Source organism: Pseudorasbora parva, chromosome 4, assembly GCF_024679245.1.
Source record: "Pseudorasbora parva isolate DD20220531a chromosome 4, ASM2467924v1, whole genome shotgun sequence".
Lineage (NCBI taxonomy): Eukaryota > Metazoa > Chordata > Actinopteri > Cypriniformes > Gobionidae > Pseudorasbora > Pseudorasbora parva.
Genome location: NC_090175.1, coordinates 24,024,387 through 24,048,177, shown reverse-complemented (window position 1 = coordinate 24,048,177; position 23,791 = coordinate 24,024,387). Strand labels below are relative to the sequence as shown.

The window sequence follows — 23,791 nt, the reverse complement described above, 5'->3', positions numbered from 1 at the left end:
AGCACATTACATAACCAACACATTAGCGGAACATCTAATAACCCAATTATCACATTATCGTGTCTGTGCAAATCAAAATCAGCCAATAGGATCATACTAATCCTATCACAGAGGAACCCAACAATGCCCTCTCAAAAATAAAGCTTTCCTGTGCCTTTGAGAAATCTAAGAGAAACAGAAAAACAAATACACGCACACAGATGCACAAAAAAACAGACCTTCATTGTCCTCAGACTCACAGCATTTCAGAACAAGCGGTACCTCTTTTGATTCCATCAGTAGCACAGTGGGGTTATGAAACATGAAACAGTGGTCCAAATTCCTTTTTTAGATACAATTCACTCAAGTACTCTCAAGTCAACTGCTATCCCCCCCAATAGCCAGGTTTTAATTGCAAGGTGGTTTAACAAAAAAATGTCCTATGTACAACGTTTAAAAAATATGCCTACAAGCAACAATTATAATCATAAGATACACATACACTGTGTGTTTATGAGCAGGTTACCGTTATTGTTGTTCACTAATATGAAAGCTGTATGCTTCAAAAAAGCTGATTAATCCCATACTGTATCTAACTGTACATGTGCTGCTACTGAAAATCGTCTACTTTTACATTAAGAAAACAGAAGCACCGTGTTAGAAAATGGCTTCTAGCTGGATCGATTCTTTGAAACGAAACAAAAAACGGTACAATCGTATAAAATGCTTTTCTCTTCAGGAACTGTAAATTAGTATTGTATTTTTTTTAACGTCAAAAGGGAGCTGGTTTAGTAACAGCTTAGGTACAATTTACTATATTTGCTACAGTCCCATCTCGCACACAAAATGTGCCGTGTGTGTCTGAGTGAGCTTAGTGTTTTTTTGTTTTTTTTTACAAGAAGAGCCATAGTATTTGCTGTATTCCAAATGTAAAAAACAAAACCTAAGAAAGAAAAAAAAAAAAACATTATTTCTCCTATCCAATAGCATTTTTGTCGAGCTGCCATTTTTCAGCTTATCAATCATCGGGCCACCATAGCACTCCATCAGCGTGGCCAGTTCTCTCTATGTAAACACTTCAAGTCATCAAAATGTTACATTGATGCCATTTTTGCAGATAAATTTAGATTTGATTCTTTCTACATTAACTTTTATGCGCCAATTAGTCTCAATTCGGCTTAATTTAATGTATTGTAGCCCTTGGAATATGTCCTATCTCATTAAGTATTTGCAAACATCCAAATGTAATACAGTTGTGGAGGACATAATTCTTAACCAGATATAAAGAGCAGTTTTATTCCTGAATCTCTAATTTTACAAGTGCCAGATTTTGGGATAATTACAAATGGATGCAATGGCATTTACTGGCTGATTGACAGGTTTGGGAGTCAAGGATATGTCTAGTATGTGGGCCCATATTACTGTGTGTGTGTGTGTGTGTGATGTATTCACATGTGACTGTGAACTATAGCTTTACCAAAGAATATGGCTTCATATCCATATAGAACATTGTCAGCATTGTCTTTGGGGGTAAGAAACGCACTGTCACATGAAATATGAGTTCTTCTCTGTTGGCCGGGTACAGAGATCACTCTTTGCCTTCCCTCACTACGCAAGCCTTATATGGCTTTAAACCAAGCCTCTCGTTACGCCTTGCATTGTGCATAGCGGGCTTGCTCTTTTTCGCTTTCTGAGGGCTGGGTGTCCTCTGTTTTCCCTCTCAGTTGATCCTTCATTTTCCTCTCCTTTTGCGAGCTTTCAGTCATTTCTTATGAAAGTAGAGGGTGTGTGTTAGGCCCGACTCCACCTTTGGTATCTGATCGCTGATAATTTCCACCAGCATCTCGGGAAACTCAACCTTTAGAGCCTGGGATTCACGGAAAGTGTAGAAACAAAAGTCCAACAGGCTGCCCACAAGCTGTAAAGAGAGAAACACTTCATATTTAATTCAAAATGACAGTGCTTATCATTAATGTTCTGATGAAACATGAGTCTGGGTAAACATGTATTGATGTATAAGAAAGGGAAAGACAGTAGAGCAGCTGAGCTCATTTATGGATGCTCCGTCTAACTGACCAAAGCGCTTTTAGGCAGAACTTGTTTCCCTTCATCTTACAAATTAATAAATCAACACTGCTGTCAAGTGTTCTTCGCCCTAAAGTGCAATTCAAAACATCTTTTCCAGTACTTCTACAAAATGTTGAGCTGGCAGCAGTGCAAAAAGTGATTAGAAATGAACAGCTCTCAGAAATGAACTGCGGCTCTCATCTCTCAGTGGCAATATGAAAGATGGCAGTTTTTCATGTGAATGCACACTTGACATAACTCTTTAATAATCTACAGCTGTAATATTTTAACATCCAGTGATTTTAAACATTTCCGCTTATAATCACAAATCAAATGAACACTTCTTGTGGATACCTCAATATCAGCTTATTTTTATGGACAAATTCAAGCTATTTTATTTAAATAAGAACAGTTTTATGTATGTATATGTTCAAAGTCAAAATGGGGTCTGCACTTAATACAGATACTATTAAAATAAAGCTGATGATTTCTAATACTAAAAACAAAGTATATAAGCCAAGTGGCAACCTCCCCTACTTTCTGTTGAAGCCAATACGGAAGTAACTTAAACTGTAATTCACCAAAGGGAGAATTACAGAAGGGAGCAGAATCTCATTGAGCTAAATGTTAAAATTCCCAACTTTACAGCAGAATAAAAAAAACATTTATGGCTTTGGTCTATACAGCAAATTTTGCCCTTCGTGACAACTATGAGGGGGTGATTTTTTATAACTCATTCGTTTACATTATATAAAGCCTTAAAGTTCTGTATAATTAAGGGCATGGTTACTTTGAGTGACAGGTGGATAGCCATGTATCCGCTGTCTGTTAGTCATTACATCACCTCAGCTCCGCCCACATCCCGCCTCCTTGTCCACTCTCTGTTATAGTTTATTATGGCTTTGGTGCAATGACTATACAAAGCAATTATTTATTTTTGGCAAAACATTTTTTATAATCTCAAGCTTAGTATTTTTCTCACATCTTTATTCAAGAACTAACTGTGCTAACTAACTATAAAGTTGGAAAATCCCTATTTATATATATTTCTCGTGTTCAAATCAAGAACCTTAAAACCTCTTTGCTTGAGCGATATTTAAAACATTTAGCATAATTATGACAGATGGAAATCCGATGAGGTGTTTCTTGCATGACAGGGATTAGATAAGGGCGGTGTAGTTAGAATGTCTAGATGTGTATGAGTGCCTTTTAAGGGAACCATTGGGAAAGACCAATGAGCTTGATAAACTTACTCTGGATAATTAGAGCAGATTTTTGTCTGACTTTGATCTATTAGCCAATAACTGGAGAGTGTTTCAACTTACTTCATGCATGGCGTCCAATAGCTTGGTGAGCTGGAAGAAGCGCTGCCATGTCTGGCCAGAATTGTTAGTGGCTTTCCCAACTGAACGGCGGAGCTCCTTGATGTAATTAACACGCATCTCCTCAAATGCCCCTTGGTTCTTCAGACCATCTTTGGGCACTGTCAGTAAAAAAAAAAAAGGATGTCACTTTGTTACAGTGGCCAGTACTCGCTATATAGTGAGTAAAACAACACTATTTCCTTTAAGTTGCATCTGTCTGTCTGTCTGTCAGTCAGTCTCTTTATTCATCTCCTTCCCTCTAATCTGTCTGTCTCGCAGACTACCTTCTCAGGTGATTAATGTTCCCTTGTGTAAAGTTATTCAGGATTAACTCAATCTAAGTACTGAAAAGTACTTTCACTTTTGGCAGATGAGCGATAGAATCTCATTCAGGTTGAAGGGAGTAATTCTCTCCTATCCTGTAGAGAAAAAGTGCACTTATAAGTTATGGCCTACAGCCAACTACGTGAAGTGGCATACAGCTTATGGACAGCAGAAAAAGAAATAGCTCACCCTCACTCACCATCTTTCAACATGCAAATAACGTCTATTCTGATGAAATAGTAATTTTGTTGCATCCCATTGACTGGCCAATTTAGTTGTTTCATTTCTGTTTGTCTCAATGCGATTTTGATAACAATAATCAATTTTTGCAGACAAAGCAGTACGTGCTAAAAAAGCAATTACCTAGTTGCCGCTTAAGGTTGTATAGTAATAATTACGGAAAACTTTTAATTAAAAAAAAAGTTTTTATTAAGACGCAAGAGCCAACATCATTTAATAATACTCAGTGTAGCCTTAAGGCATAAACATGTTCCTAATTCTTAGCACGGAACTAACTAAAAAGATTACACGTTTTGTTAACATTACCAAATTACAGCAAGAAGGTCTTCAGGATGCTTAAAGCTCTCGACTTAGCTCACCTCCCCTTGTTTTCTCCTCTCCCACTGACCCACATCCAGCCTCATTAGCCACAGGCTGCCATTTAGAGCCCAAGTGAATAAAAAGTGGGATGATTACGCCGCGCTAATTGGTGTCTTGTCAAAAGAAATACATTCTTCTGCCAGTAGAGTCTGTCATTTTGTTGACATATCTGACAGGAAGAGTCAGTTAAAGAGCTTTGTCGGTACACTGATTAATGCACTGTTCTGTAGATTAACATAAAACTGATGCTATTGATAGCAACAACTTCAGATGCAGATGCAGGGAGTTCAATAAAATTAAGGTCAATCAACATTGTGTAATGTTGATTACCACGAAAAATAGCGTTGTCCCCGTTTTTGTTTAAAAAAGCATAAAGTTAATGGTGATGCATTTAAAATGGTATAAATGAGGCGATTCATAAAATGTAAATCATAAATGTAAAGCTTACAATATTGTGAAAGTAGTAATTCTTCTGTTAAAACTTTGTCATGGCAACAATGTAAAATTGCATATATGTATAAAACTGTGCATATTTACTTGCATATTATTATGTCTTGATATAATATTTAAAAGAGTAAGTATTTAAATGTTTTACGGATTGGCCACATTCACTTTTAATTAAATGTTAAATTAATTTTTGTTGAAAAATCAACATAAGTGCAGTCGATTGAGCTCAACTTAGAATATGTGTTTAAACCCATACTTACAATTAATAATTTTATTATTTAAAAGCTTGAACATTTTGCCAGTCCTATCTCTTTAAAATTAATGCTACTTAATTGTATATTTTGTTACATAATGCAGACATTACATAACAAAAAAAACAACTAGTGTCTAAATTCTTTGACGCACAAAATGTACACTGCTGTTTAAAATCTGTAAGATTTTTAGAAGTCTGTTATGCTGAACAAGGCTGCAGTAATTTAATTAAAATTAAATATTATTAAAATGTAAAATAACTGTTCCCTTTCAGTCGGTCACGTTCAACGTACGTCGGACTTAGACCGACGAATTGGGATCTGATCTCAGAGACCTATCTACTTCTAGTGTGTAAAAATGAGCCAATCAGAGATTGGCATGTGATCCGCACATTCCATGCTCCGCCCCGCAGCGTGAGTATAAATAGGAAGTGGAATGGCAGATCAATGGTTTCTACTTCGGAGCCGAACAGTACTACTGTTTCTACAAAGAGTGTGTGAAATTGAGTCTCGTGAGAGAAAGGAGAACTGCCAGTGTGGGTGAAACGGCACTTCAGCGAGTGATCGACCGACCACTTGCAATTGTTTGCATTCATAAAAAGAGCTTTGTTGGTTCGCTGGGCGTATCCCCTTTTGAGTGCTACTAACAGGCTTGCACTGTGGACTGTGCGCTAGCCGCGGTCATCTCCCTGAGTGCTTCAGCACGTCTGAAAAGAGCAGATTTTCCATTCTAAAAGAGCAACACGGTTTGACCCTGCATCTTTTTCAAGATGTCATTCAAACCGTGTGTTTCTGGGTGCAGTCGCTTCTTGTCCCCGCTTGACGGTCACGTTCGTTGTCTCACGTGTTTGGCCGTTCAGCACGCTGAGGCTGCGTTCGTGGATGAGTCTTGTTCCCATTGCAGGAATATGACCATCGCAGTGCTTAGGTCCAGACTCCAATACCTCAAGGCAGGTGGAGCACCTTTGCGCATCCCCCAGTCTAGTGGCCCTTCTGTGCCTAAGCAGAAGGCTGCTACTCTGGCTGATGACATGGGTGGGGACCTGAGGGTGACGGTCAGGGCAAACCCGACGGTTCAGCTGGCTCCTCGGGCCCCTCCCCCCTCCACTGTGCCGGTGGAGTTCCCCCTTCGGGTGTGACAGCGTTGCCCGAGTCGGACCCAGAGCTTACGGCTATGCTTTCCCTGGCCGCCGCAAGCATAGGGCTGGAACCCTCCACCGTGTCCCGAACCTTCGTGGTTGGATGATTGGCCTCTCGGGACGGCCTTTGCTGGTTCTCGGCGCCCCGCCCCGGTGCCTTTCTTCCCGGAAGTGCATCAGGAGATCTCGAAGTCGTGGGCAGCCGTGTAAGTTCTTGTCCAGTATAACGGGCAAGACTTACACAGCTTGCGGAGAAGCTGCATCAGCATTGCATGCCATGGCACTCCTGCAGGTCTACCAGGCCAAGGCGCTCATGGAATTGCACGTCCTTACGAGCGATGAAAGTCACTGCACGCTTTCTGGGTCGGGCGATGGCCACGTTGGTGGTCCAGGACCGCCACCTGTGGCTGAACCTGGCAGATATGAGAGATGCGGACAAGGTGAGACTCCTGAACGCCCTGATCTTCCAGGCCGGCCTCTTCGGCGACGCCATAGAGGACTTTGCCCATCAGTTCTCAGTGGCCCAGAAGCAGACGGAGGCTATTAAAAACATCCTGCCCCGGCGACCCGCTGCTGCCTCCACCTCATCGCCGGCCGCCGTCTGCCCGTTGCCGATGGCGTCCCCCTGACGTCCGCCTCCGCTCCTGTCAAGCCAATCCAAAGCAGCAGCCTCCACCAGCCAAGTAGGGTGCCGGGCGCAAGAGGAAGCGACCCTGAGACAGGCAGCCCAGGGAGAAGAGGAGCTGCTTTGAGGGAGATGATGTCCGCATCCCTCCCCCACCCCCCGGAGGAGGACCGGGGGGCCCCGACTGGTTCTGTACATCTGCTGCCAGCTCTCCGGAACTCGGCAGTACCCACATTTTCACGAAAAGAGCAGTTTCCTATCTCCCTGGGCCCCAAGAGGGCCAGGGTGGCAGTTTACAATGCATCCGGGCCTTGTGTCTCCCTCCCTCCCCTTCCCTTGGCAGGGGGTAGCAGAGTGGGCTTTGAGAACGCTTCCGGGCCTTCTCAGCCACTCTCTGTCCCATTCGGGAACACTCAGACAACACTCCGGGCCGCCCACGGGCCTCCCGAGTCGGGTCTGAGTATCCCACCTCCCTGTCTCCGGGCAGCAGGCAGCCGAGTGGTCTCTGAGGACGCCTCCGGGCCTTCTCACCCACTCCCTGCCCGTACCAGGAGTACTCGGGCGACAATCCGGGCCGCCTCCAGGCCTCCCGAGTCGCGCCTGAGCACTCCTTTGCGCTGCCCCACCCCGGGGGGCATGTCTGTGGTGCTGTTGGTCCCGCTGGTACGGGCACTGGGAGCTTGGTTACAGCTCCCTCGACCGTCCCATTGGCTCATCCGTACCATCAGACTCGGCTATGTAATTCAGTTCACCCGCCGGGCCCCCCAAGTACAAAGGCATCCTCTTCACCTCGGTGCAAAGCAGCGACGCCCAAGTCTTGCGGTCAGAGATCGAGGTCCTATTGGTTAAGGACACGATCGAGCCGGTTCCTCCAGCCGAGATGAAGGGTTTTACAGCCCCTACTTCATCGTGCCCAAGAAAGGGGGTGGGCTACGACCAATCTTGGACCTGCGTGTCCTGAACTGGGCCCTACACAAGCTCCCGTTCCGGATGTTAACGCAGAAACGCATTTTTCAATGTGTCCGTCCCCAGGATTGGTTCGCAGCAATCGGCCTGAAGGACGCGTACTTTCATGTCTCTATTCTACGTTTTGTGTTCGAGGGGAGGGCATACCAGTACAAGGTCCTGCCCTTCGGGCTGTCCCTGTCGCCTCGCATCTTTACGAAGGTCGCGGAGGCAGCCATTGTTCCACTACGAGAACGCGGCGTTCGCATTATCAACTTTCTCGCCCAGTCGTGGGAGCAGTTGTGCGAACACAGGGATATGGTGCTCAGTCACCTCAGCCTGTTGGGCCTTCGGGTCAACCGAGAGAAGAGCAAGATCTGTCCTACTTAGAGAATCTCTTACCTCGGTATAGAGCTGGATTTGGTTAGCCAGACTGTGCGTCTCATGGAGGAGCGAGTCCGCTCGGTGTTGAACTGCTTGAATTCATTCAAGGGCAGGACAGCGGTCCCACTGAAACTCTTTCAGAGGCTCCTAGGGCATATGGCATCTGCAGCCGCGGTAACGCCACTCGGATTGCTTCATATGAGACCGCTTCAACACTGGCTCCATGCCCGAGTCTCGAGGTGGGCATGGCCGAGCGGTCAATACCGGGTCCCAGTGACTCCGTACTGCTGCCAAATTTTCAGTCCTTGGTCAGACACGACATTTCTTCGGGCTGGGGTGCCCTTAGAACAAGTGTCCAGGCATGCTGTGCAATTCACAGATGCCTCTACCATGGGCTGGGGGGCCACGTACAACGGGCATGCAGTTGGGGGTCTGTGAACGGAACCCCAATTGCATTGGCATATCAATTGCCTCGAGTTGCTGGCAGTACATTTGGCACTGCGCCGCCTCAAGGGGCTGCTACGTGGCAAACATTTACTGGTCCGTACAGAAAGCATGTTGCCGTTCGGGACAGCAGCCAGCACCTTCGGGAGAGTTGCGACTCCACCCCCAGGAAGTCCATCTGATATGGGACCAGTTCGGGGCCGCACAGGTAGACCTGTTTGCCTCCCCGGACTGTACCCTTGGCACAGATGCACTGGCGCGCAGCTGGCCCCAGGGCCTACGCAATTATGCGTTTCCCCCAGTGAGCCTTCTTGCACAGACTTTGTGCAAAGTCAGGGAGGACGACGAGCAGGTCTTGCTAGTAGCACCTTACTGGCCCAACCGGACCTGGTTCCCAGAACTTACTCTCCTCACGACAGCCCCTCCTTGGCCCATTCCCCTGAGGAAGGACCTTCTTTCTCAGGGACGAGGTACTCTATGGCACCCACATCCAGACCTCTGGAATCTTTATGTCTGGTCCCTGGATGGGACGCGGAGGTTCTAGATGGAGTACCACAAGCAGTCGTAGATACCATCTCTTCAGCTAGAGCCCCCTCTACGAGGCGCCTCTATGCGCTGAAGTGGAACCTGTTCATTGAGTGGTGTTCTTCCCGCCGGGAAGACCCCCGAAGGTGTTTGATTGGTGTTGTGCTTTCTTTCCTGCAAGTTGGGTTTTGAGCAAAGACTGTCTCCCTCCACCCTCAAAGTGTACATTGCCGCAATAGCGGCGTATCACGACGCAGTCGAAGGTAAGTCCGTAGGGAAGCACGACCTAATCGTCAGGTTCCTCAGAGGTGCGAGGAGACTAAATCCTCCTCGCCCGAACTCGATACCCTCTTGGGACTTAGCTCTAGTGCTCAGAGCACTTCAGAGCCCTCCCTTCGAGCCTTTGGAGTCAATTGAGCTTAATTTTGTCAATGAAGACGGTGCTCCTGACTGCATTGGCTTCCAGTAAAAGGGTAGAGGACCTGCATGCACTTTCGAATCGTGCCTAGAATTCGGGCCTTGCAACTCTCACGTTATCCTGAGTATCCGGATACGTGCCCAAGGTTCCTACCACCCCCTTTCAGGATCAGGTAGTGAACCTGTAAGTGCTGCCTTCGGAGGAAGCAGACCCAGCCCTGGCTTTGTTGTGTCCGGTCCGCGCTCTACGCGCTTACATTGACCGGACCCAAAGCTTTCGGACCTCAGAGCAACTCTTCGTCTGTTACGGAGGCCAGCAGAAGGGAAAGGCTGTCTCCAAGCAGAGGTTAGCCCACTGGATAGTGAATGCTATAGTCTTGGCTTACCAGTCCCAAGACGTGCCTTGCCCGTTCGGGTTTAGAGCACACTCCACAAGGAGTGTAGCATCCTCCTGGGCGCTGGCTCAAGGCACCTCGCTGACAGACATTTGTAGAGCTGTGGGCTGGGCGACACCTAACACGTTTGCTAGATTCTATAGCCTCTGTGTAGAGCCGGTATCTTTCCGCATTCTCGCCCCTAGTTGCCAGTAGCCCTAAGTGCCCATTCTAAGTGTCGGCTTGCAATGCCACTCCCGCCCTCTGGGCCCGATACGTGTGTCTATTGTCTCCAGTTGTGTTGCCCGGTAACGGCTAACCCTGTCGAGCTCCTCCATCACCCCCACGGTGTCAGACGCTGCGAACCGTCTGACGATAGGCCTGCACCGGTATGCTTATGGAATGTGGTTGTAGGCTGGGTCCCATATGTAGCGGTTCCCTCATGGCAACCCCATATGTGTATTCTCCATGGTATTCGCTACCCTAACGGTTAGCCCCATGTCTTTCCCTTGACAGAGCCCGCTTTGTCGTCTCTGGGCATGTTCTTTCCCCCCTTTAATTAGGTTGGCACCACCCCAGAGACTGCCATATGTTGCACTACCCTGCCAGGTTAGTCCTTATGTGTATTCCGCCACCAGGCCTTCTCTGAAGGACGTGGCTCCGCAGCGTACCTTCTCCCGAGACGGGCACGCTTTCCCAGCATTCAGTAGTCACACTGAGTGGGTCTCGCAGAAACAGCAGTGACTGACCTTCCTGCTTGGAGCCCTGACTCCCATACCATACTAGACGGTCCAGTGCGCTCAATAGGGATCCCAATTCGTCGGTCTAAGTCCGACGTACGTCGAACGTGACCGACTGAAAGGGAATGTCTCGGTTACGTATGTAACCCTCGTTCCCTGAAGAAGGGACCGGAGACGTACGTCCCGTCGCCAGGTGCTGTGCTTCCGCTAGGGGCCCAGTCACTAAGTCGGCTCCTCAGCAGAAAAAAGCATTGATCTGCCATTCCACTTTCTATTTATACCCGCGCAGCGGGGCGGAGTAGATAGTAGATAGGTCTCTGAGATCAGATCCCAATTCATTGGTTTAAGTCCGACGTACGTCTCCGTTCCCTTCTTCAGGGAATGAGGGTTACATACGTAACCGAGACGTTTTCTTTTTAATGTATTTTAAAATGTAATTTATTTCTATGATGCAAAGCTGAATTTTCATTGATGATTTGATGCTCCAGAAACATTTATGATTATCACCCCCCCCCCCCCCCCAAATAAAATAAAATAAAATAAATAATAATAATAAATATAAATTCTTACCGACCAAAAACTTTTGAACGGTAGTACAAATGTTGCAAACGCTTTGTATTTCAGATAAATACTGTTCTTTTGAACTTTCTATTCATCAAAGAATCCTTAAAAAAAAAACAGTTTTCAACATTGATAATAATCATAAATATTTCTGAGCACCAAATCATCATGTAAGAATGATTTCTGAAGGATCATGTGACACTGAAGACTGGAGTTGTGATCCCGAAAATTCAGTTTTGCATCACAAAAATATATTACATTTTAAAATATATTAAAATAGAAAACAGTTCTTTTACATCTTAATAATATTTCCCATTATTACATTTTTTTAATATAAAATTAATGCAGCCTTGGTGAGCATAAGAGATTTCTTAACAGCACTGTTTGTTGATGAAAATAAAGATATTCTCAAAATATTTCTGTCAAGGAAATTAACACTGATAACAAAACCATCACACTTACATGTCTAATGTCTATTTATGATGTCTATTTTTATAGACATATTTCTTTTTGCACAATAGTAGCATCTGTGATAATATTTATTTCCTAGTGTCTGGGTCTACTACAAGCCAAAAAAAGAAAAGTTAAATGGGCTTTATAAAAAAAAGGCAAAAAAACAAGAGGGGATTTTGTTTTGTGACTCACTCTTTAGCAGGTCAACACTACCATCGCAAATAAGGTCATGTGAGAGCCTGCAGGGCTTCTGAAACCTTAGCCAAGGTCAAAGAGGAATAACAGCCTCTCTCTCACTCTCTTTCTGTTTCCACGCTAAAACTACAGCAGCCCTGAAGCTTTACACAATAGCTTTAGCAAAGCAAAAGGTTGATAACACATCAGAAAGAAACAAAATAAAACATTTCTAAAAATTCTGCATTATTCAAATAAAAACATTAAGCAAACATGTAATCATGCCATATGATAATATACTAACACAACAGCATTAATAGAAAAAAAAAAAAAACATTTGCATATAAAGTAGATCATAACGAAGCGCTCTAATACACAATTATTTGTGTAATGGGTTGATTTCCCAATGAAATAAGTGTATTTATAAAACAAAACTGCTTTTCCTAGTATAGCTCATATATTCAACAGCACAGCAAATGTCATTACCCCTTAAAACAGAAATGATATGCACAAGCCCCATCGCGGATGTAGTCCGCAAAAGGCATCTAAGTTTTATATTTATGTTGATTTTGTATCAGGAAAGAATCACTCCATCCAATCCTTCAGCTATTCAATTATGTACCATCCCTGACTACACTTTTTCGCTCTCCCTCCTTCCATGAAGCGTTCTCTTTTGGAGAGAAAAACACCAGCTCTTGGAGCAATGCCCATTTCCTGACTGGATTTTATTAAGTACAGCAGGGCTCTCTGGAAAGGCTCCAGAGGATCAGCAAGTGGTTGTGGATCCCAAAATCTATCCTGTATGAGAATTCAGAACTCAAACTTTACTCTTTTATCTTAGTCTCATATGCTGTAAGCCATGTGGAACTGTTGTTGGCTGTCGTGCCTGTCTACCTGACCTGAGTGGCATCCAAAAGGCTTATTATATTATATTATAGTATATTCTATTATATAAATATTATTCTAAATTGATTTTACTTACTCTTACTATTTACTGTTTATGCTTTATATTATTGACAATTATAGTTTATCTAATATATATTATTGTACTGTATTAATTATGACTATGCTTAAAGATTTAAGCCACCCACGCTATAAGGAAAGAGAAGTGTTTACAATTTTTTGCCTCAATTAATTTGATCCATCAAACTTCTCTGGTCTCACATGCCCACACACTCAGTTCAGGTGCTAAAGGTAAATGTGGCGATTCATTTATGTGTTTCCTTATGTTCCTCTATTGTTGGCTGACTCTCTGTATGTTGTGGCTCTGTTTGAAACAAATGTATTCTATAAGATAACACAATCTCACCTGTGCTGAGCAGCAACAGGACCTTCATGGCAAGGAACTCCTCGTAAGTTAGCTGTAGACGCACAAACTCCTGGCTCACCTGCCGCATGCCCACACACAGATCGTACATGGCTGACTGCCGCATGCGTTCCCTGGTAGAGAAATTGAGAGGATCCGTAGTAAACAATGTCATTGTCACATTGTCAGAAAATTGCTATGAAAATACTGCTAAAAGAATATGTATAATAAAAAGGCACTTGAGGCACCCTTTAGGGTTTATTAGATTATCACATTGGCAGAGCCCTTTGGAGAACCTGTACAGTCCAAATTCAAGTAAAAATAGGCTTGGGCAAATAAAAATGAACACAATTTGAGGGTTAGTTCACCCAAAATGAAAATGATGTCATTAATTACTCACCCTCATGCCATTCCAGACCCGTAAGACCTCCGTTCATCTTCACAAACGAGAGGAGTTCAGAGAACATCTTCAGAAGTTAAGATATTTTTGTTTAAATCTGATGGCTCAGAAAGGCCTCCATTGGCAGCTATAAAAAGGCACTAAAGACTTCATTTTCAAAGTCCATCTCACTACAGTGGTTCTACAATCATTTTATGTAGTGACGAGAATAGTTTTTGTGCGTAAAGGAAAAACAAAACAGACTTATTTAGTGATGGCTGATTTCAAAACACTTCTTCGTGAAGCTTCGGAGCGTTGGAGTCAGTGTATCGATTCATGATTCGGATCGTCAAACTGGCAAACTGCTGAAATCACGTGACTTTGGCGATCCGAACCGCTGATCCGATATGCTGATTCATAAAGCTCGGAAGCTTCGGAAAGTGGTTTTATGAAATCGGCCCATCACTATATAAGTTGTTAGTTAGGGGGTTTTTTTTGCACACAAAAACTATTCTTGACGCTTCATAAAATGATTGTAGAATCACTGTAGTGAGATGGACTATTTAACAATGTCTTTAGTGCCTTTTATGGGTCTTGAGAGAGGAAATGTCATTGCTGTCAATGCCATTGCAATGTCATTGCTGTCTTTCTGAGCCATTTGATTCCAACAAAAATATCTTAATTTGTATGAAGATAAACGGAGGTCTTGCAGGTGTCGAACGACATGAGGGTAAGTAATAAATGACAGAATTTACATTTTTTGGGAAATCTAACCCATAAAGAACTTTTAAAAATGTTGTAACTAGTGACCCAACCACCTACTAATTAAAACAGAAATAACCAAAAGCATTTATACCAAATATATTAAGCATAAGCTGTTTGGATATTCATAAGAAATGTTTCTTGAACACCAAAATCCACAGCATAATTGAATGAATTCTGAAGTGAGGAGCAGAGCGCTAATAATGCCAAGGTCATTGGTTTGATTTCCAGGCAATGCAATATAAAGCATATACGTTGAATACAATGTAAGTCACTTTGGATTAAATCCTCATCTAAATGCATGCATGTAAATGTAATGAATTCTATCATAATGGCCTGAAATGAAGAAAGCTATATGTTTACAAAGGCTTCAAAAGATCACGGAATTACCGTATATACCCGAATATAATTTGAGGTTTTGTGTCCTAAATAGGTTGAAAAATGGGGGGGTCGTCTTATATTCGCGATACAGACAAAATCGCATATCTATTAAACTGACGATAACAAGGTCAAGCTGTTGACACTTGTGTGTTAATCTCATTATTATTTAATTTGATTGGTAACAGCCCTATAGCCTAGTGTTTTATTTTAATTGAATGTAGGCCTATAGATCAAATTTAAGAATATAAAGTAAGATTAGGGTTAAAAAATGCCCATTAAAAGAAGGTAAACATATCACAAATATGCAGATTTCAATATGCCAAAGTTGACTGAATTCTGTTGAGAATATTGCTTTAGAATAAATTATGTGTACAACACACACACACACACAAAAGAAAGTAAAATATACAATTTTTCTATCTGTAAAAATGTAAAATAAGCACATTTTTTACTCGGACAAGTGAATGACTGATTTACTTATTCGAAGGACAAGCACATGAACATGCTTAAGGTCGAGCACTGTAATGAATGGTGTTTAAAAAATTCCAATGAATTATCAGTAGAATTATCAAATAAAAACATTTTCTGTTGAAAAACAGATTTTTTCCCACAAAAATCTCTTCCCCCAAAAATAAGTCTGGGAAATTGGGGGGGGGGGGGGGGGGTCCATTACAATCTCTCTTTCTGTATTTATTTATTTATTTATTTTTGGTTTGGTTTCATCTTGACACTTTCTTAGCTGATTATTAATTTACCAGATAGCTTTGCTGATCTGCCAGTTTGTTTGGCTCTAGGTGTGTCTGTCTTTCAGCATACCTGACTAGGTGAATACATGAACAGTATCTGTCTTCCAAAGCCATCTAACCTGATGTCATTCTGTGCTCAGGTTTGTCTGCCAGAACTGATTCTGTCTTCCCATTCTTCCAGTCTGAGGGATTTTTATTTAATATCCTAACCTTCAATCTGTTTTCAGATGGAATGAGAAAAGAGCTTTAAGAATCTCAGTTTATGGCATCGTTACGATAGCTTTTCTTAATATTCTTTTTATTTACACCATTCACGTTCTCTCATAAATAATCAATTTTGTAGAGAAAGACGAGGAAAAGGCATACATTTAAGCTCTTCTTTCAGTTGCTATGGAGAGGGTTTCTTTAAGTGATGTTGATGAATATTGTGAGAGGTGTGAGCTGTACATACACCGCGGTCTGTCAGAGACCATCATGCACATGTGGATTTATATTTCTGTCTCCTTTTGACATACTTTTAGAGGACACTGAAAAGTGTTGCACTTGAAACCTGGAAACTTTTGTTTCAAGGTAGACAGAATGTTTTCAATCAATATCTTTTAAGGGCACTGCTGCGCCAGTCCTGCAGTGCTTCTCAACTGGTTATGCTTCAGGACCTAGATTTTACATTGGACATTTGGCCACCAAAATGCACCTAAAAACCAAACATTAAAATGTAATAATACATTATTCCCCATAGATCCCCTAATATATATATATATTGCTGTATGCTGTAGAGTGAATGGGGTATTGTTTCTGTATGTCTGTTGAATTGTTATATGTTCTTTGCAGCCAATAATTCTCTAAATCAGGTCAGTACAAACCATTATTTCATGCAGTCTAAAAACATTATTTAATGTAGTATTTTACCTTGTGTAACCATGTTTACCATGGTTTTCAAGATTTTGGGCATGTATCTATCCATGTTAGCATCTTCTAAACCAATTAACAGGACAATTTGGGGTAAAATGCCATAAAGTTTGATTGCATGCATACATGAGAAGTGTTTCTAGGAGCCTATTTATTTTGCCATCTTAGAGTAAATATTTATAAGAAATGTATTTTAATTAATCATAATATCAAATGTTAATTTCTAATACTTATATCATTGACAACAGTAGTCCGGCCAGGATATTGTCATTCAAAAGTTGTTGTTGCAGCCCTCAACTGATGTTGATATTTTGGCCAGAAGCTCCACACTCCACCTATCGACCAATCACAAAGTCAGTAGCGTTTCGGCATCCGGGTTGCCAGATCTGCTCTAGTTACCACAGCTGCAGCTACAAACGTTCCTGCTGGATCCTGCAGCCTATTTGACAACCTCAAGTCAGGGGGAGGGGGAGAGGGATACACCTGCAGCACCAGTTTTGGCCACAATCTTACATACACTTCCTTTAACTATGCACGATGAGCAAGATAAGAACTTATGTATAATACACACTGTTTTTTCAGTGTTCTATTTATACTTTTTATATAGGACAGTATAACATCTTATAAATACCCCTATTTTACAAATATTGTGAATGACAACACTCAGTGGCCTGCAGTGCATGGGTACTGTTTCGCATAGCTTAAAGACCTCCTGTGGTCAAGATGATGTTTTTAATGTTGTTTATATGTCTATGAGGTGTTTATAATATCCTTTAAGCAATCATCTGCACATTCATAAGAGTATTTTCTCCTTAAAACTTCAGTGAAAAAAAGGCGCCATTTGAAATCGCCCGTGTTTCTCATGTCACAAACTACCTTTAACCAATCATGTCAATGGTATGGGCGGCTTTAGTTAATTTCATTAACAATGCTGAAGTCTCAAGACTATCCCCTGTATATTTTTCTGTTGATATGAAATTTGGGTACATTTCACAATATAGCGGGTGAATCATGTATTTAAAGTTTATTATGTAGGGGTGACCCTGGATAGTCAAAGATTCAATGCATCGATATGCAGAGCCAGATTCGACCACCGATCTCACATTCCAATCTTTGCGTGTTATGATCACCCCTTTAAGGGCGCAGAGCTTCAAACCGGACGCGCTGCGCCACACCTTTAAAATTCGAACACGTTTTTAATGAGTGTAGGCACGCCTGCAGCGGCAGTCATCACCTGTCCTCGGCGACTCAGGAAGTTGTTTAAAATCCTGCCGCAGCACAGAGCGCCATTTCAAGGTTTTATATTAAATTTATAATATATTTCTCTCAAATCGTCAATGTACATACTGATTTCACCCTGTGCTACAAGATACAGCCATCGTGCAGCTCTTCGGTCAGAAGTCGATTCAAAATTGAGCCTGCGCTTATACAATGTGCGTGTCTGGTGTGAGATACCTGAGATATGGCGCTGAGCTTCGTGTCCGGTGTGCGACCCCCTTTAGGCACAATCGGCTTAAGAACGTGCATGTAAATGCACTTAAAGTGTTATTTTCCTCTCTAGGCAGGTATTCTATTGAGGTTTATTTATCAAAATGTTCTTTTATATATTTGTGTGATGTTCTGTATTTCAATCACGTCTTTAAATGGTATGAGAAAACGTTTTGCAAATGTTTATCCACCACATTACCTTTTTTTAAACCTAAATAAGAAAGCCATTGTCAGTTCATCTGTCAGTTGGCAGGCAGTTTTGGTCGCTTTATTAAAAGTTGTTGCTGCGTGCAGTGTGTAAAGGAAAATAAAAATAGTTTTACCCTCCTGCTGACTAATGTCGTGCCCCTCCCAGCCCATTTACATACACATAGATTCGACTTTCAGTTGACCATAGAAAGATTCGACAATTCTGATTCGTATGTGGGGGAAAAATCTGGGGGAAAAAAAAAAATCGGGATAGGACTTGGGCTGAAATCATGTTCATGGATGCGATTATTAACGTTACTGTAGTATGAAGCAGAGCAGGCATCCCTGATAAGACAACTTTTGCCCAAGTTCTTTTTTTAAAGAGATAGTTCACTTTAAAATGAAAATTCTTTCATCCTTTACTCACCCTCAAGTTGTTATAAACCTGTATTAATTTCTTTATTCAGCTGAACACAAGGGAAGATATTTTTGAAGAATGTCAGTAACCAAACAGTTAACTGGAGTCATTGACTTCCATAGTAGGAAAAAAAATACTATGGAAGTCAATGGCTCCAGTTAACTGTTTGATTACTAACATTCTTCAAAAATATCTTCCCTTGTGTTCAGCTGAATAAAGAAATTCATACAGGCTTGAAACAACTTGAGGGTGAGTAAAGGATGACAGAATTTTCATTTTAAATTGAACTACCCCTTTAAGTCATTTGGCAAATGCAATGAAGTACTCCAATTTTCCTGCAGGGGTCACTGTAATCTATTTTACGCCTCTCCCACTATACACTCAATAAATGGACATTCACACAGTAACACTCTTTCCACTCAACACGTCTTGTCGATTGTGCTGATTATGTGCCCCATTGACCTAACTCTCTGCCCTGATCAAACACGATCAAGAAGCATTTATAGGGAAAGTGTATTTTCTAGACGAGTAATTGAAGGGACAGGTTTAAGGTCACAGCCGTATGCCTGCTGGGAACATGCTTATTGAGCTTAACATTTTTTATTATTATCTTATGCTGTAAGTCTGTAACTTGACGCACCAAATTCCATATACAGGGTTGACCTAAGGCCTATGCAGGTCTGTATGTTGTAGGTTATTGAAATGAAGGAATTTCTCCATGTACTTAAAATGTTTGGAGGGATTTTGAATATTACGGAAATCAACATCTCTAAAGGAAGTAAACATACAGTGTTGTGGAATTAGCTTACTCGTTGAAGACGAGGTCAGGGGCAAAGTAGAGCATTTGGGCGTTGGTGTGTTTGTAGGATCTCCAGCTGAGGGAGAAGGAGGAGAGACACATCCAGGAATACTGGATCAGCGTGATTTGGTCCTCAATGGGTAGACTGCGGAAACCTGAGGGGAGAAGATAAAGGGCACGTTAACACAGAGCAAAGAGACATATGGGATATACTCTGGGGCATGACTTGCCCTGAAGAAGAGCTAATATTAAGCTATAACTATAGGCTCTAAGAAACAAAATAGGATCTGCTTTTAAGTTTGTTTTTTCTTTGATTTTTGGAGATGCACATTTGTTGTATGACAAAAGCCATGTAAAATATTGTGTTCCACAGAAAAAAAAATGACAGCATAAGGGTTCAGAATGATATAAAGATGAGTAAATAATGATAGAATTTCCATAGTACTCTTTTAAAAGAGGCATTGTGTTTTTGAGAAGGATACATGCAAGAAATGGATGTGGTTAGTGGTTAACAATATTGTTTGGAAAGAGCAAGAATTCTTATTTACTTTTTTAGTTTATGTAATGTGTGGCTGTTGCCAACTTAACAGTGTAAGGTTGATTCCTACAGCTGCTGAAATTTGTTCACAAATGAAAAAGTCTTGCAGTGCAGTCAAGTTTACATGAATCACTGAAGGTTTCCACTCATTGTCCTGTTGTCAAAGAGAGTTACCAATACAGCAGACTGGATTCTTGCCAAAACTCACATTGAGAGCTATGAAGTCACCCACAAGCTATAATTTCAGCCACATGAGGACACACTACCGTATAAACTTATCGGGGAAGCATAGACTATTTTTGGCATGTCTGCAATACACAAATTCATTATCGACTACAATGTGTCACACATCAACAATAACTTTCCAGGCAATCTCTTTGTGTTCTCCTTTCTTATAAATAATAATTTTCTCACATTATTCTTTTATAAACTGAAATTGTCAATAAAACTTGCACAAATGTACAAAAATTACCCCTGGTTACACAGACAAGGCATATGTCTAGTCCCAAAATGCATGTTTGAGCTGTTTTAAAGGTGGGGTAAGGCATTTCTGGTAACCGTAGTTGTTATTTCAAATCACAAAGGCCAATACGCCCCTACCCCAAAAAGAATCTCAGCCTTATTTTGATAGCTCTGCCCTACACATAAGTAACCCAGGCAACGACTATGGCAGAATCTGGGTGTTACTATTCCAGGTCGAATATTCAATTAAAAAATTAAAAAACATCACAAAAACACAAACCTTTCTCATGAACAATTTTATATCACATAAGCACGACGGTATAACTAATGAACATATTACAATTATGACAAGATTAGAGTTATAGCGATCACAAAAACACAAACCGTTCTCATGAACAACTCAATAGTACACAAGCAAAACAGTCCAGCTAACGACATATTACAATTATGACCGGATAAGGGTTATATAGATCATGAAAAGAGGAAACAAACATGTATTACAAGTATAGGATCTTACTTGTCAGACACATTTTGTGAGCTGACGCTTGAAACAGACAGTGAGGAGATTTAGATGCTCCATACAGTGTGGAAATGAACAAGTCTTTATCATCGCAGAAATGAGGGGCAGTACGATTGCAAATGGACAAAAAAATCGACCATGACACACGAGCATATTCAAGCAAAAGCCAGCAGAAATTAGTTCTTGGCTAATGTCCGTGTGTTGGGTGTTTTGAATAATGAAATGCACTGAGCCTCTCTTCTCACTGTCAATAGTAGACACGCCCCTTACCTGCTGATTGGCTATAAGTTATGAGTCTATGAGTCCATTTTGTAAAATGGTTTTGAAATAACACTTAGCCTTACCTTTAACTGAAAGCGTCGTCCACTGGCATATTTTAAAATACGTCAGTGTCATTGTCTCAAGATGCACACCAGTAATGTTTTTCCTTAAACATGTTAATACAAGCTACTTAGATGTCCTAATTAAACTAAGGCTTAACCCTGGCTTAATCTAAGCCCTGTCTGTGAAACCGGGCCTTAAAGTTTTGAAATCCTATTTTTTTCCATCAAATTCTCATCCTTATATCAGCTGTTTCTAACTCCAAAAGTGGTTTGAAATCACATGTGAATCAAAGAACAATGTTGATATAGAACAAAATAACCAAAACTGAACATCTGCAAGTCATCACTTGTAGATTGGCTGAGCGTGTGATGCACTGACTGCCCAAAGCCTGCCTGAAAAGTCTTTGAAAGTCGGTGAGCCAGTTTGCCCTGGTGTGTTTTCAGCCTTCTATTTATAAATCCGGATATAGCAAGCAGACACCCTGGTATCAAATAATTGCAATACAGCAAATGACTGTCTTGTAGCAAGGTACCTTGAAAACTTAATTTGGAAAGGCAAATTGAGATTTTTATACAATAAAAAAAAAATTAGATGTTCTATGGGATGTTTTATTGTACAATACAGTGTAGTGTGATTTATTCAACATATGCTAGTAATCCTCAATGAATAAATTACCTTTGATTCTTCTATATGATATGTCGGCCTACTTTTGACATGCTTTTAAAACTCACTTGGAAGCTTGTGGACAGTGTCAGTCAGTAAGATTTAAAAAAAATAAATAAATAAATAATGCTTTTATTATTCAGAAAGAACACATTCAATTGATCAAAATTGACAGTAAGGTTGTTAGAAAGATTTTTTTTTTACTTTCTGTTCATCAGCGAATCCTGATATAAATGTTTTCACTGCTGATAATAATAAGAAATTATATTTTGGAGGAATAACTGCTGCCATTAAATAAATAGATTACAATTTTATATTTTAAACTAAAATAATATTTCACAATATGTTTTACTGTAGCCTTGGTGAGCATAAGAGACTTTCAAAAGCATTAACAAATCTGACCGACCCCAAACTTTGAATGGTAGTGTATATATGTTAATATAAAGTTCAACCCTTACAGTTTTCTCAAGTGTCAGTGCTTGTTAAAAGCATGAAGAATTAAGCGTGGGCTCAAGACATAGATCTTCTGAATTTGATTTATGTAAATTGTTTTAGAGATGACGACCCTACTTTACTATACTAAAGCACCTGACAGGTCAAGGATTGAATCAGTGACTGCATGGTTCCAAAGCACATTTCAGAGACCAACAGCTCAACTAATACTTCACCTTGAACAACAAATGCCTAAATCAAGAGAAAATAACCCTGCCGTCTGAATGGGCAGAAGACGGTATCTGAGAAACAACCAAATTTGCCTTGGAGTCGTACCTGGAAGTACTTTGGCCCACTTGACCACTCGGATCATCTGTTTGCCGGCGAGCTGGTTGAGGCTGGTGAGCAGGTGATCGGTAGTGTCGGGCTGCGTGTTATCATATCCAGCGAACACAACTTCAGGCTCTATGAGCTCCAGGACGCTACACACGGACGGCGACAAAAACGGTGCTACCGTGGGGACGTGGGGGACGAGAGCGGTGGACGAGCTCAACTCTTTCTCGGAGGTCAGAAACGGAGGCCCATCCTTTGAGTTCTGCAGGGAAGAATCCTCGCTAACACTCTTCATCTTTCCCAACTTCTTCGACTTCCGTGCTGAGGAATAACAAACATGTATTATTAAAGGCGTTCGCTTCAGCAGCCTCATCCATTTTATGAATAATTACAATTTATGTTAAACATTGAAGATTCTTAAAATGATTTATAAGAGAGATAAATAATTTGGAATGAACAAGATATTAATGAAAATACCCCCAGTGTAGACTTGAAGCAGTGTTCTTACAGTTTTTCATATTTCAAAGGAGCTGGAGCTGATAGAAGTAATTATTGAAGTAGAGATGGATCGTATAGCAGAGATCACAGTTTAAATCCCTGCTGTATAGATGTGACCTCTTATGTAGTTCAGCAGGATGCTGTTAATTGACTGTGTGCGTGTTCCAATTTGATATTAATTGCAAGATTCCTGTGCCAACAGATTTCATATCACATCAGTAAGTGAGACTGAAAGCGGCATATGTGCTAGTCCCAATAAAAACGGATTCTGTGATCTGGACAACTTTGTGTAATATTTAGAGATTGTTTAATCTTTATCTGCTTTAATGAAAAACTGTTAAAAAATGTATATAGTGAATATTTGTATAAAAATGTAACATATTTCTTTAGTATATACATGCATGTATATACTTATAATTATACACAGTATACACACAAATTATGTAAACACGAACTATTTTGGATGCGATTAATTATGATACATTTTTCCCCAGCGTGTGTGTGTGTGTGTGTTTGTGTGTGTGTGTGTGTGTGTGTGTGTGTGTGTGTGTGTGTGTGTGTGTGTGTGTGTGTGTGTGTGTGTGTGAGACCTAAGTCATAAGTCACAAAGGTATATTTGTGGTAATAGCCAACAATACATTGTGTGTCAAAATGATTGATTTTTCTTTTATTCCAAAAATCATTAAGTAAGATCATGTTCCATAAAGATATTTCCAACCAAAAATATATATGTATTTATATATAAGTATTATTAGTAGTAATTTGTATAGTATAGGACTACTTTAAAGGTGATTTTCTCAAGATTTAGATTTTTTTGCACCCTCAGACTCC

The 23,791-nt window shown here is 41.1% G+C and overlaps 1 protein-coding gene across 1 annotated transcript in view; it reads right to left on the bottom strand.

Moving 5' to 3' along the window:
• nr3c2 (nuclear receptor subfamily 3, group C, member 2) overlaps window positions 1-23,791 on the bottom strand; it is a 103,169-nt gene continuing 79,378 nt past the window's right edge. The window contains exons 5-9 of the mRNA XM_067441343.1: window positions 22,466-22,783; window positions 19,201-19,345; window positions 13,123-13,253; window positions 3,372-3,529; window positions 1-1,897 (exon numbers count right to left, since the gene is read on the bottom strand). Coding sequence (XP_067297444.1) covers window positions 1,742-1,897; window positions 3,372-3,529; window positions 13,123-13,253; window positions 19,201-19,345; window positions 22,466-22,783 — 908 coding nt within the window. The 3' untranslated portion in view covers window positions 1-1,741. The remainder of the gene's footprint in view (window positions 1,898-3,371; window positions 3,530-13,122; window positions 13,254-19,200; window positions 19,346-22,465; window positions 22,784-23,791) is intronic.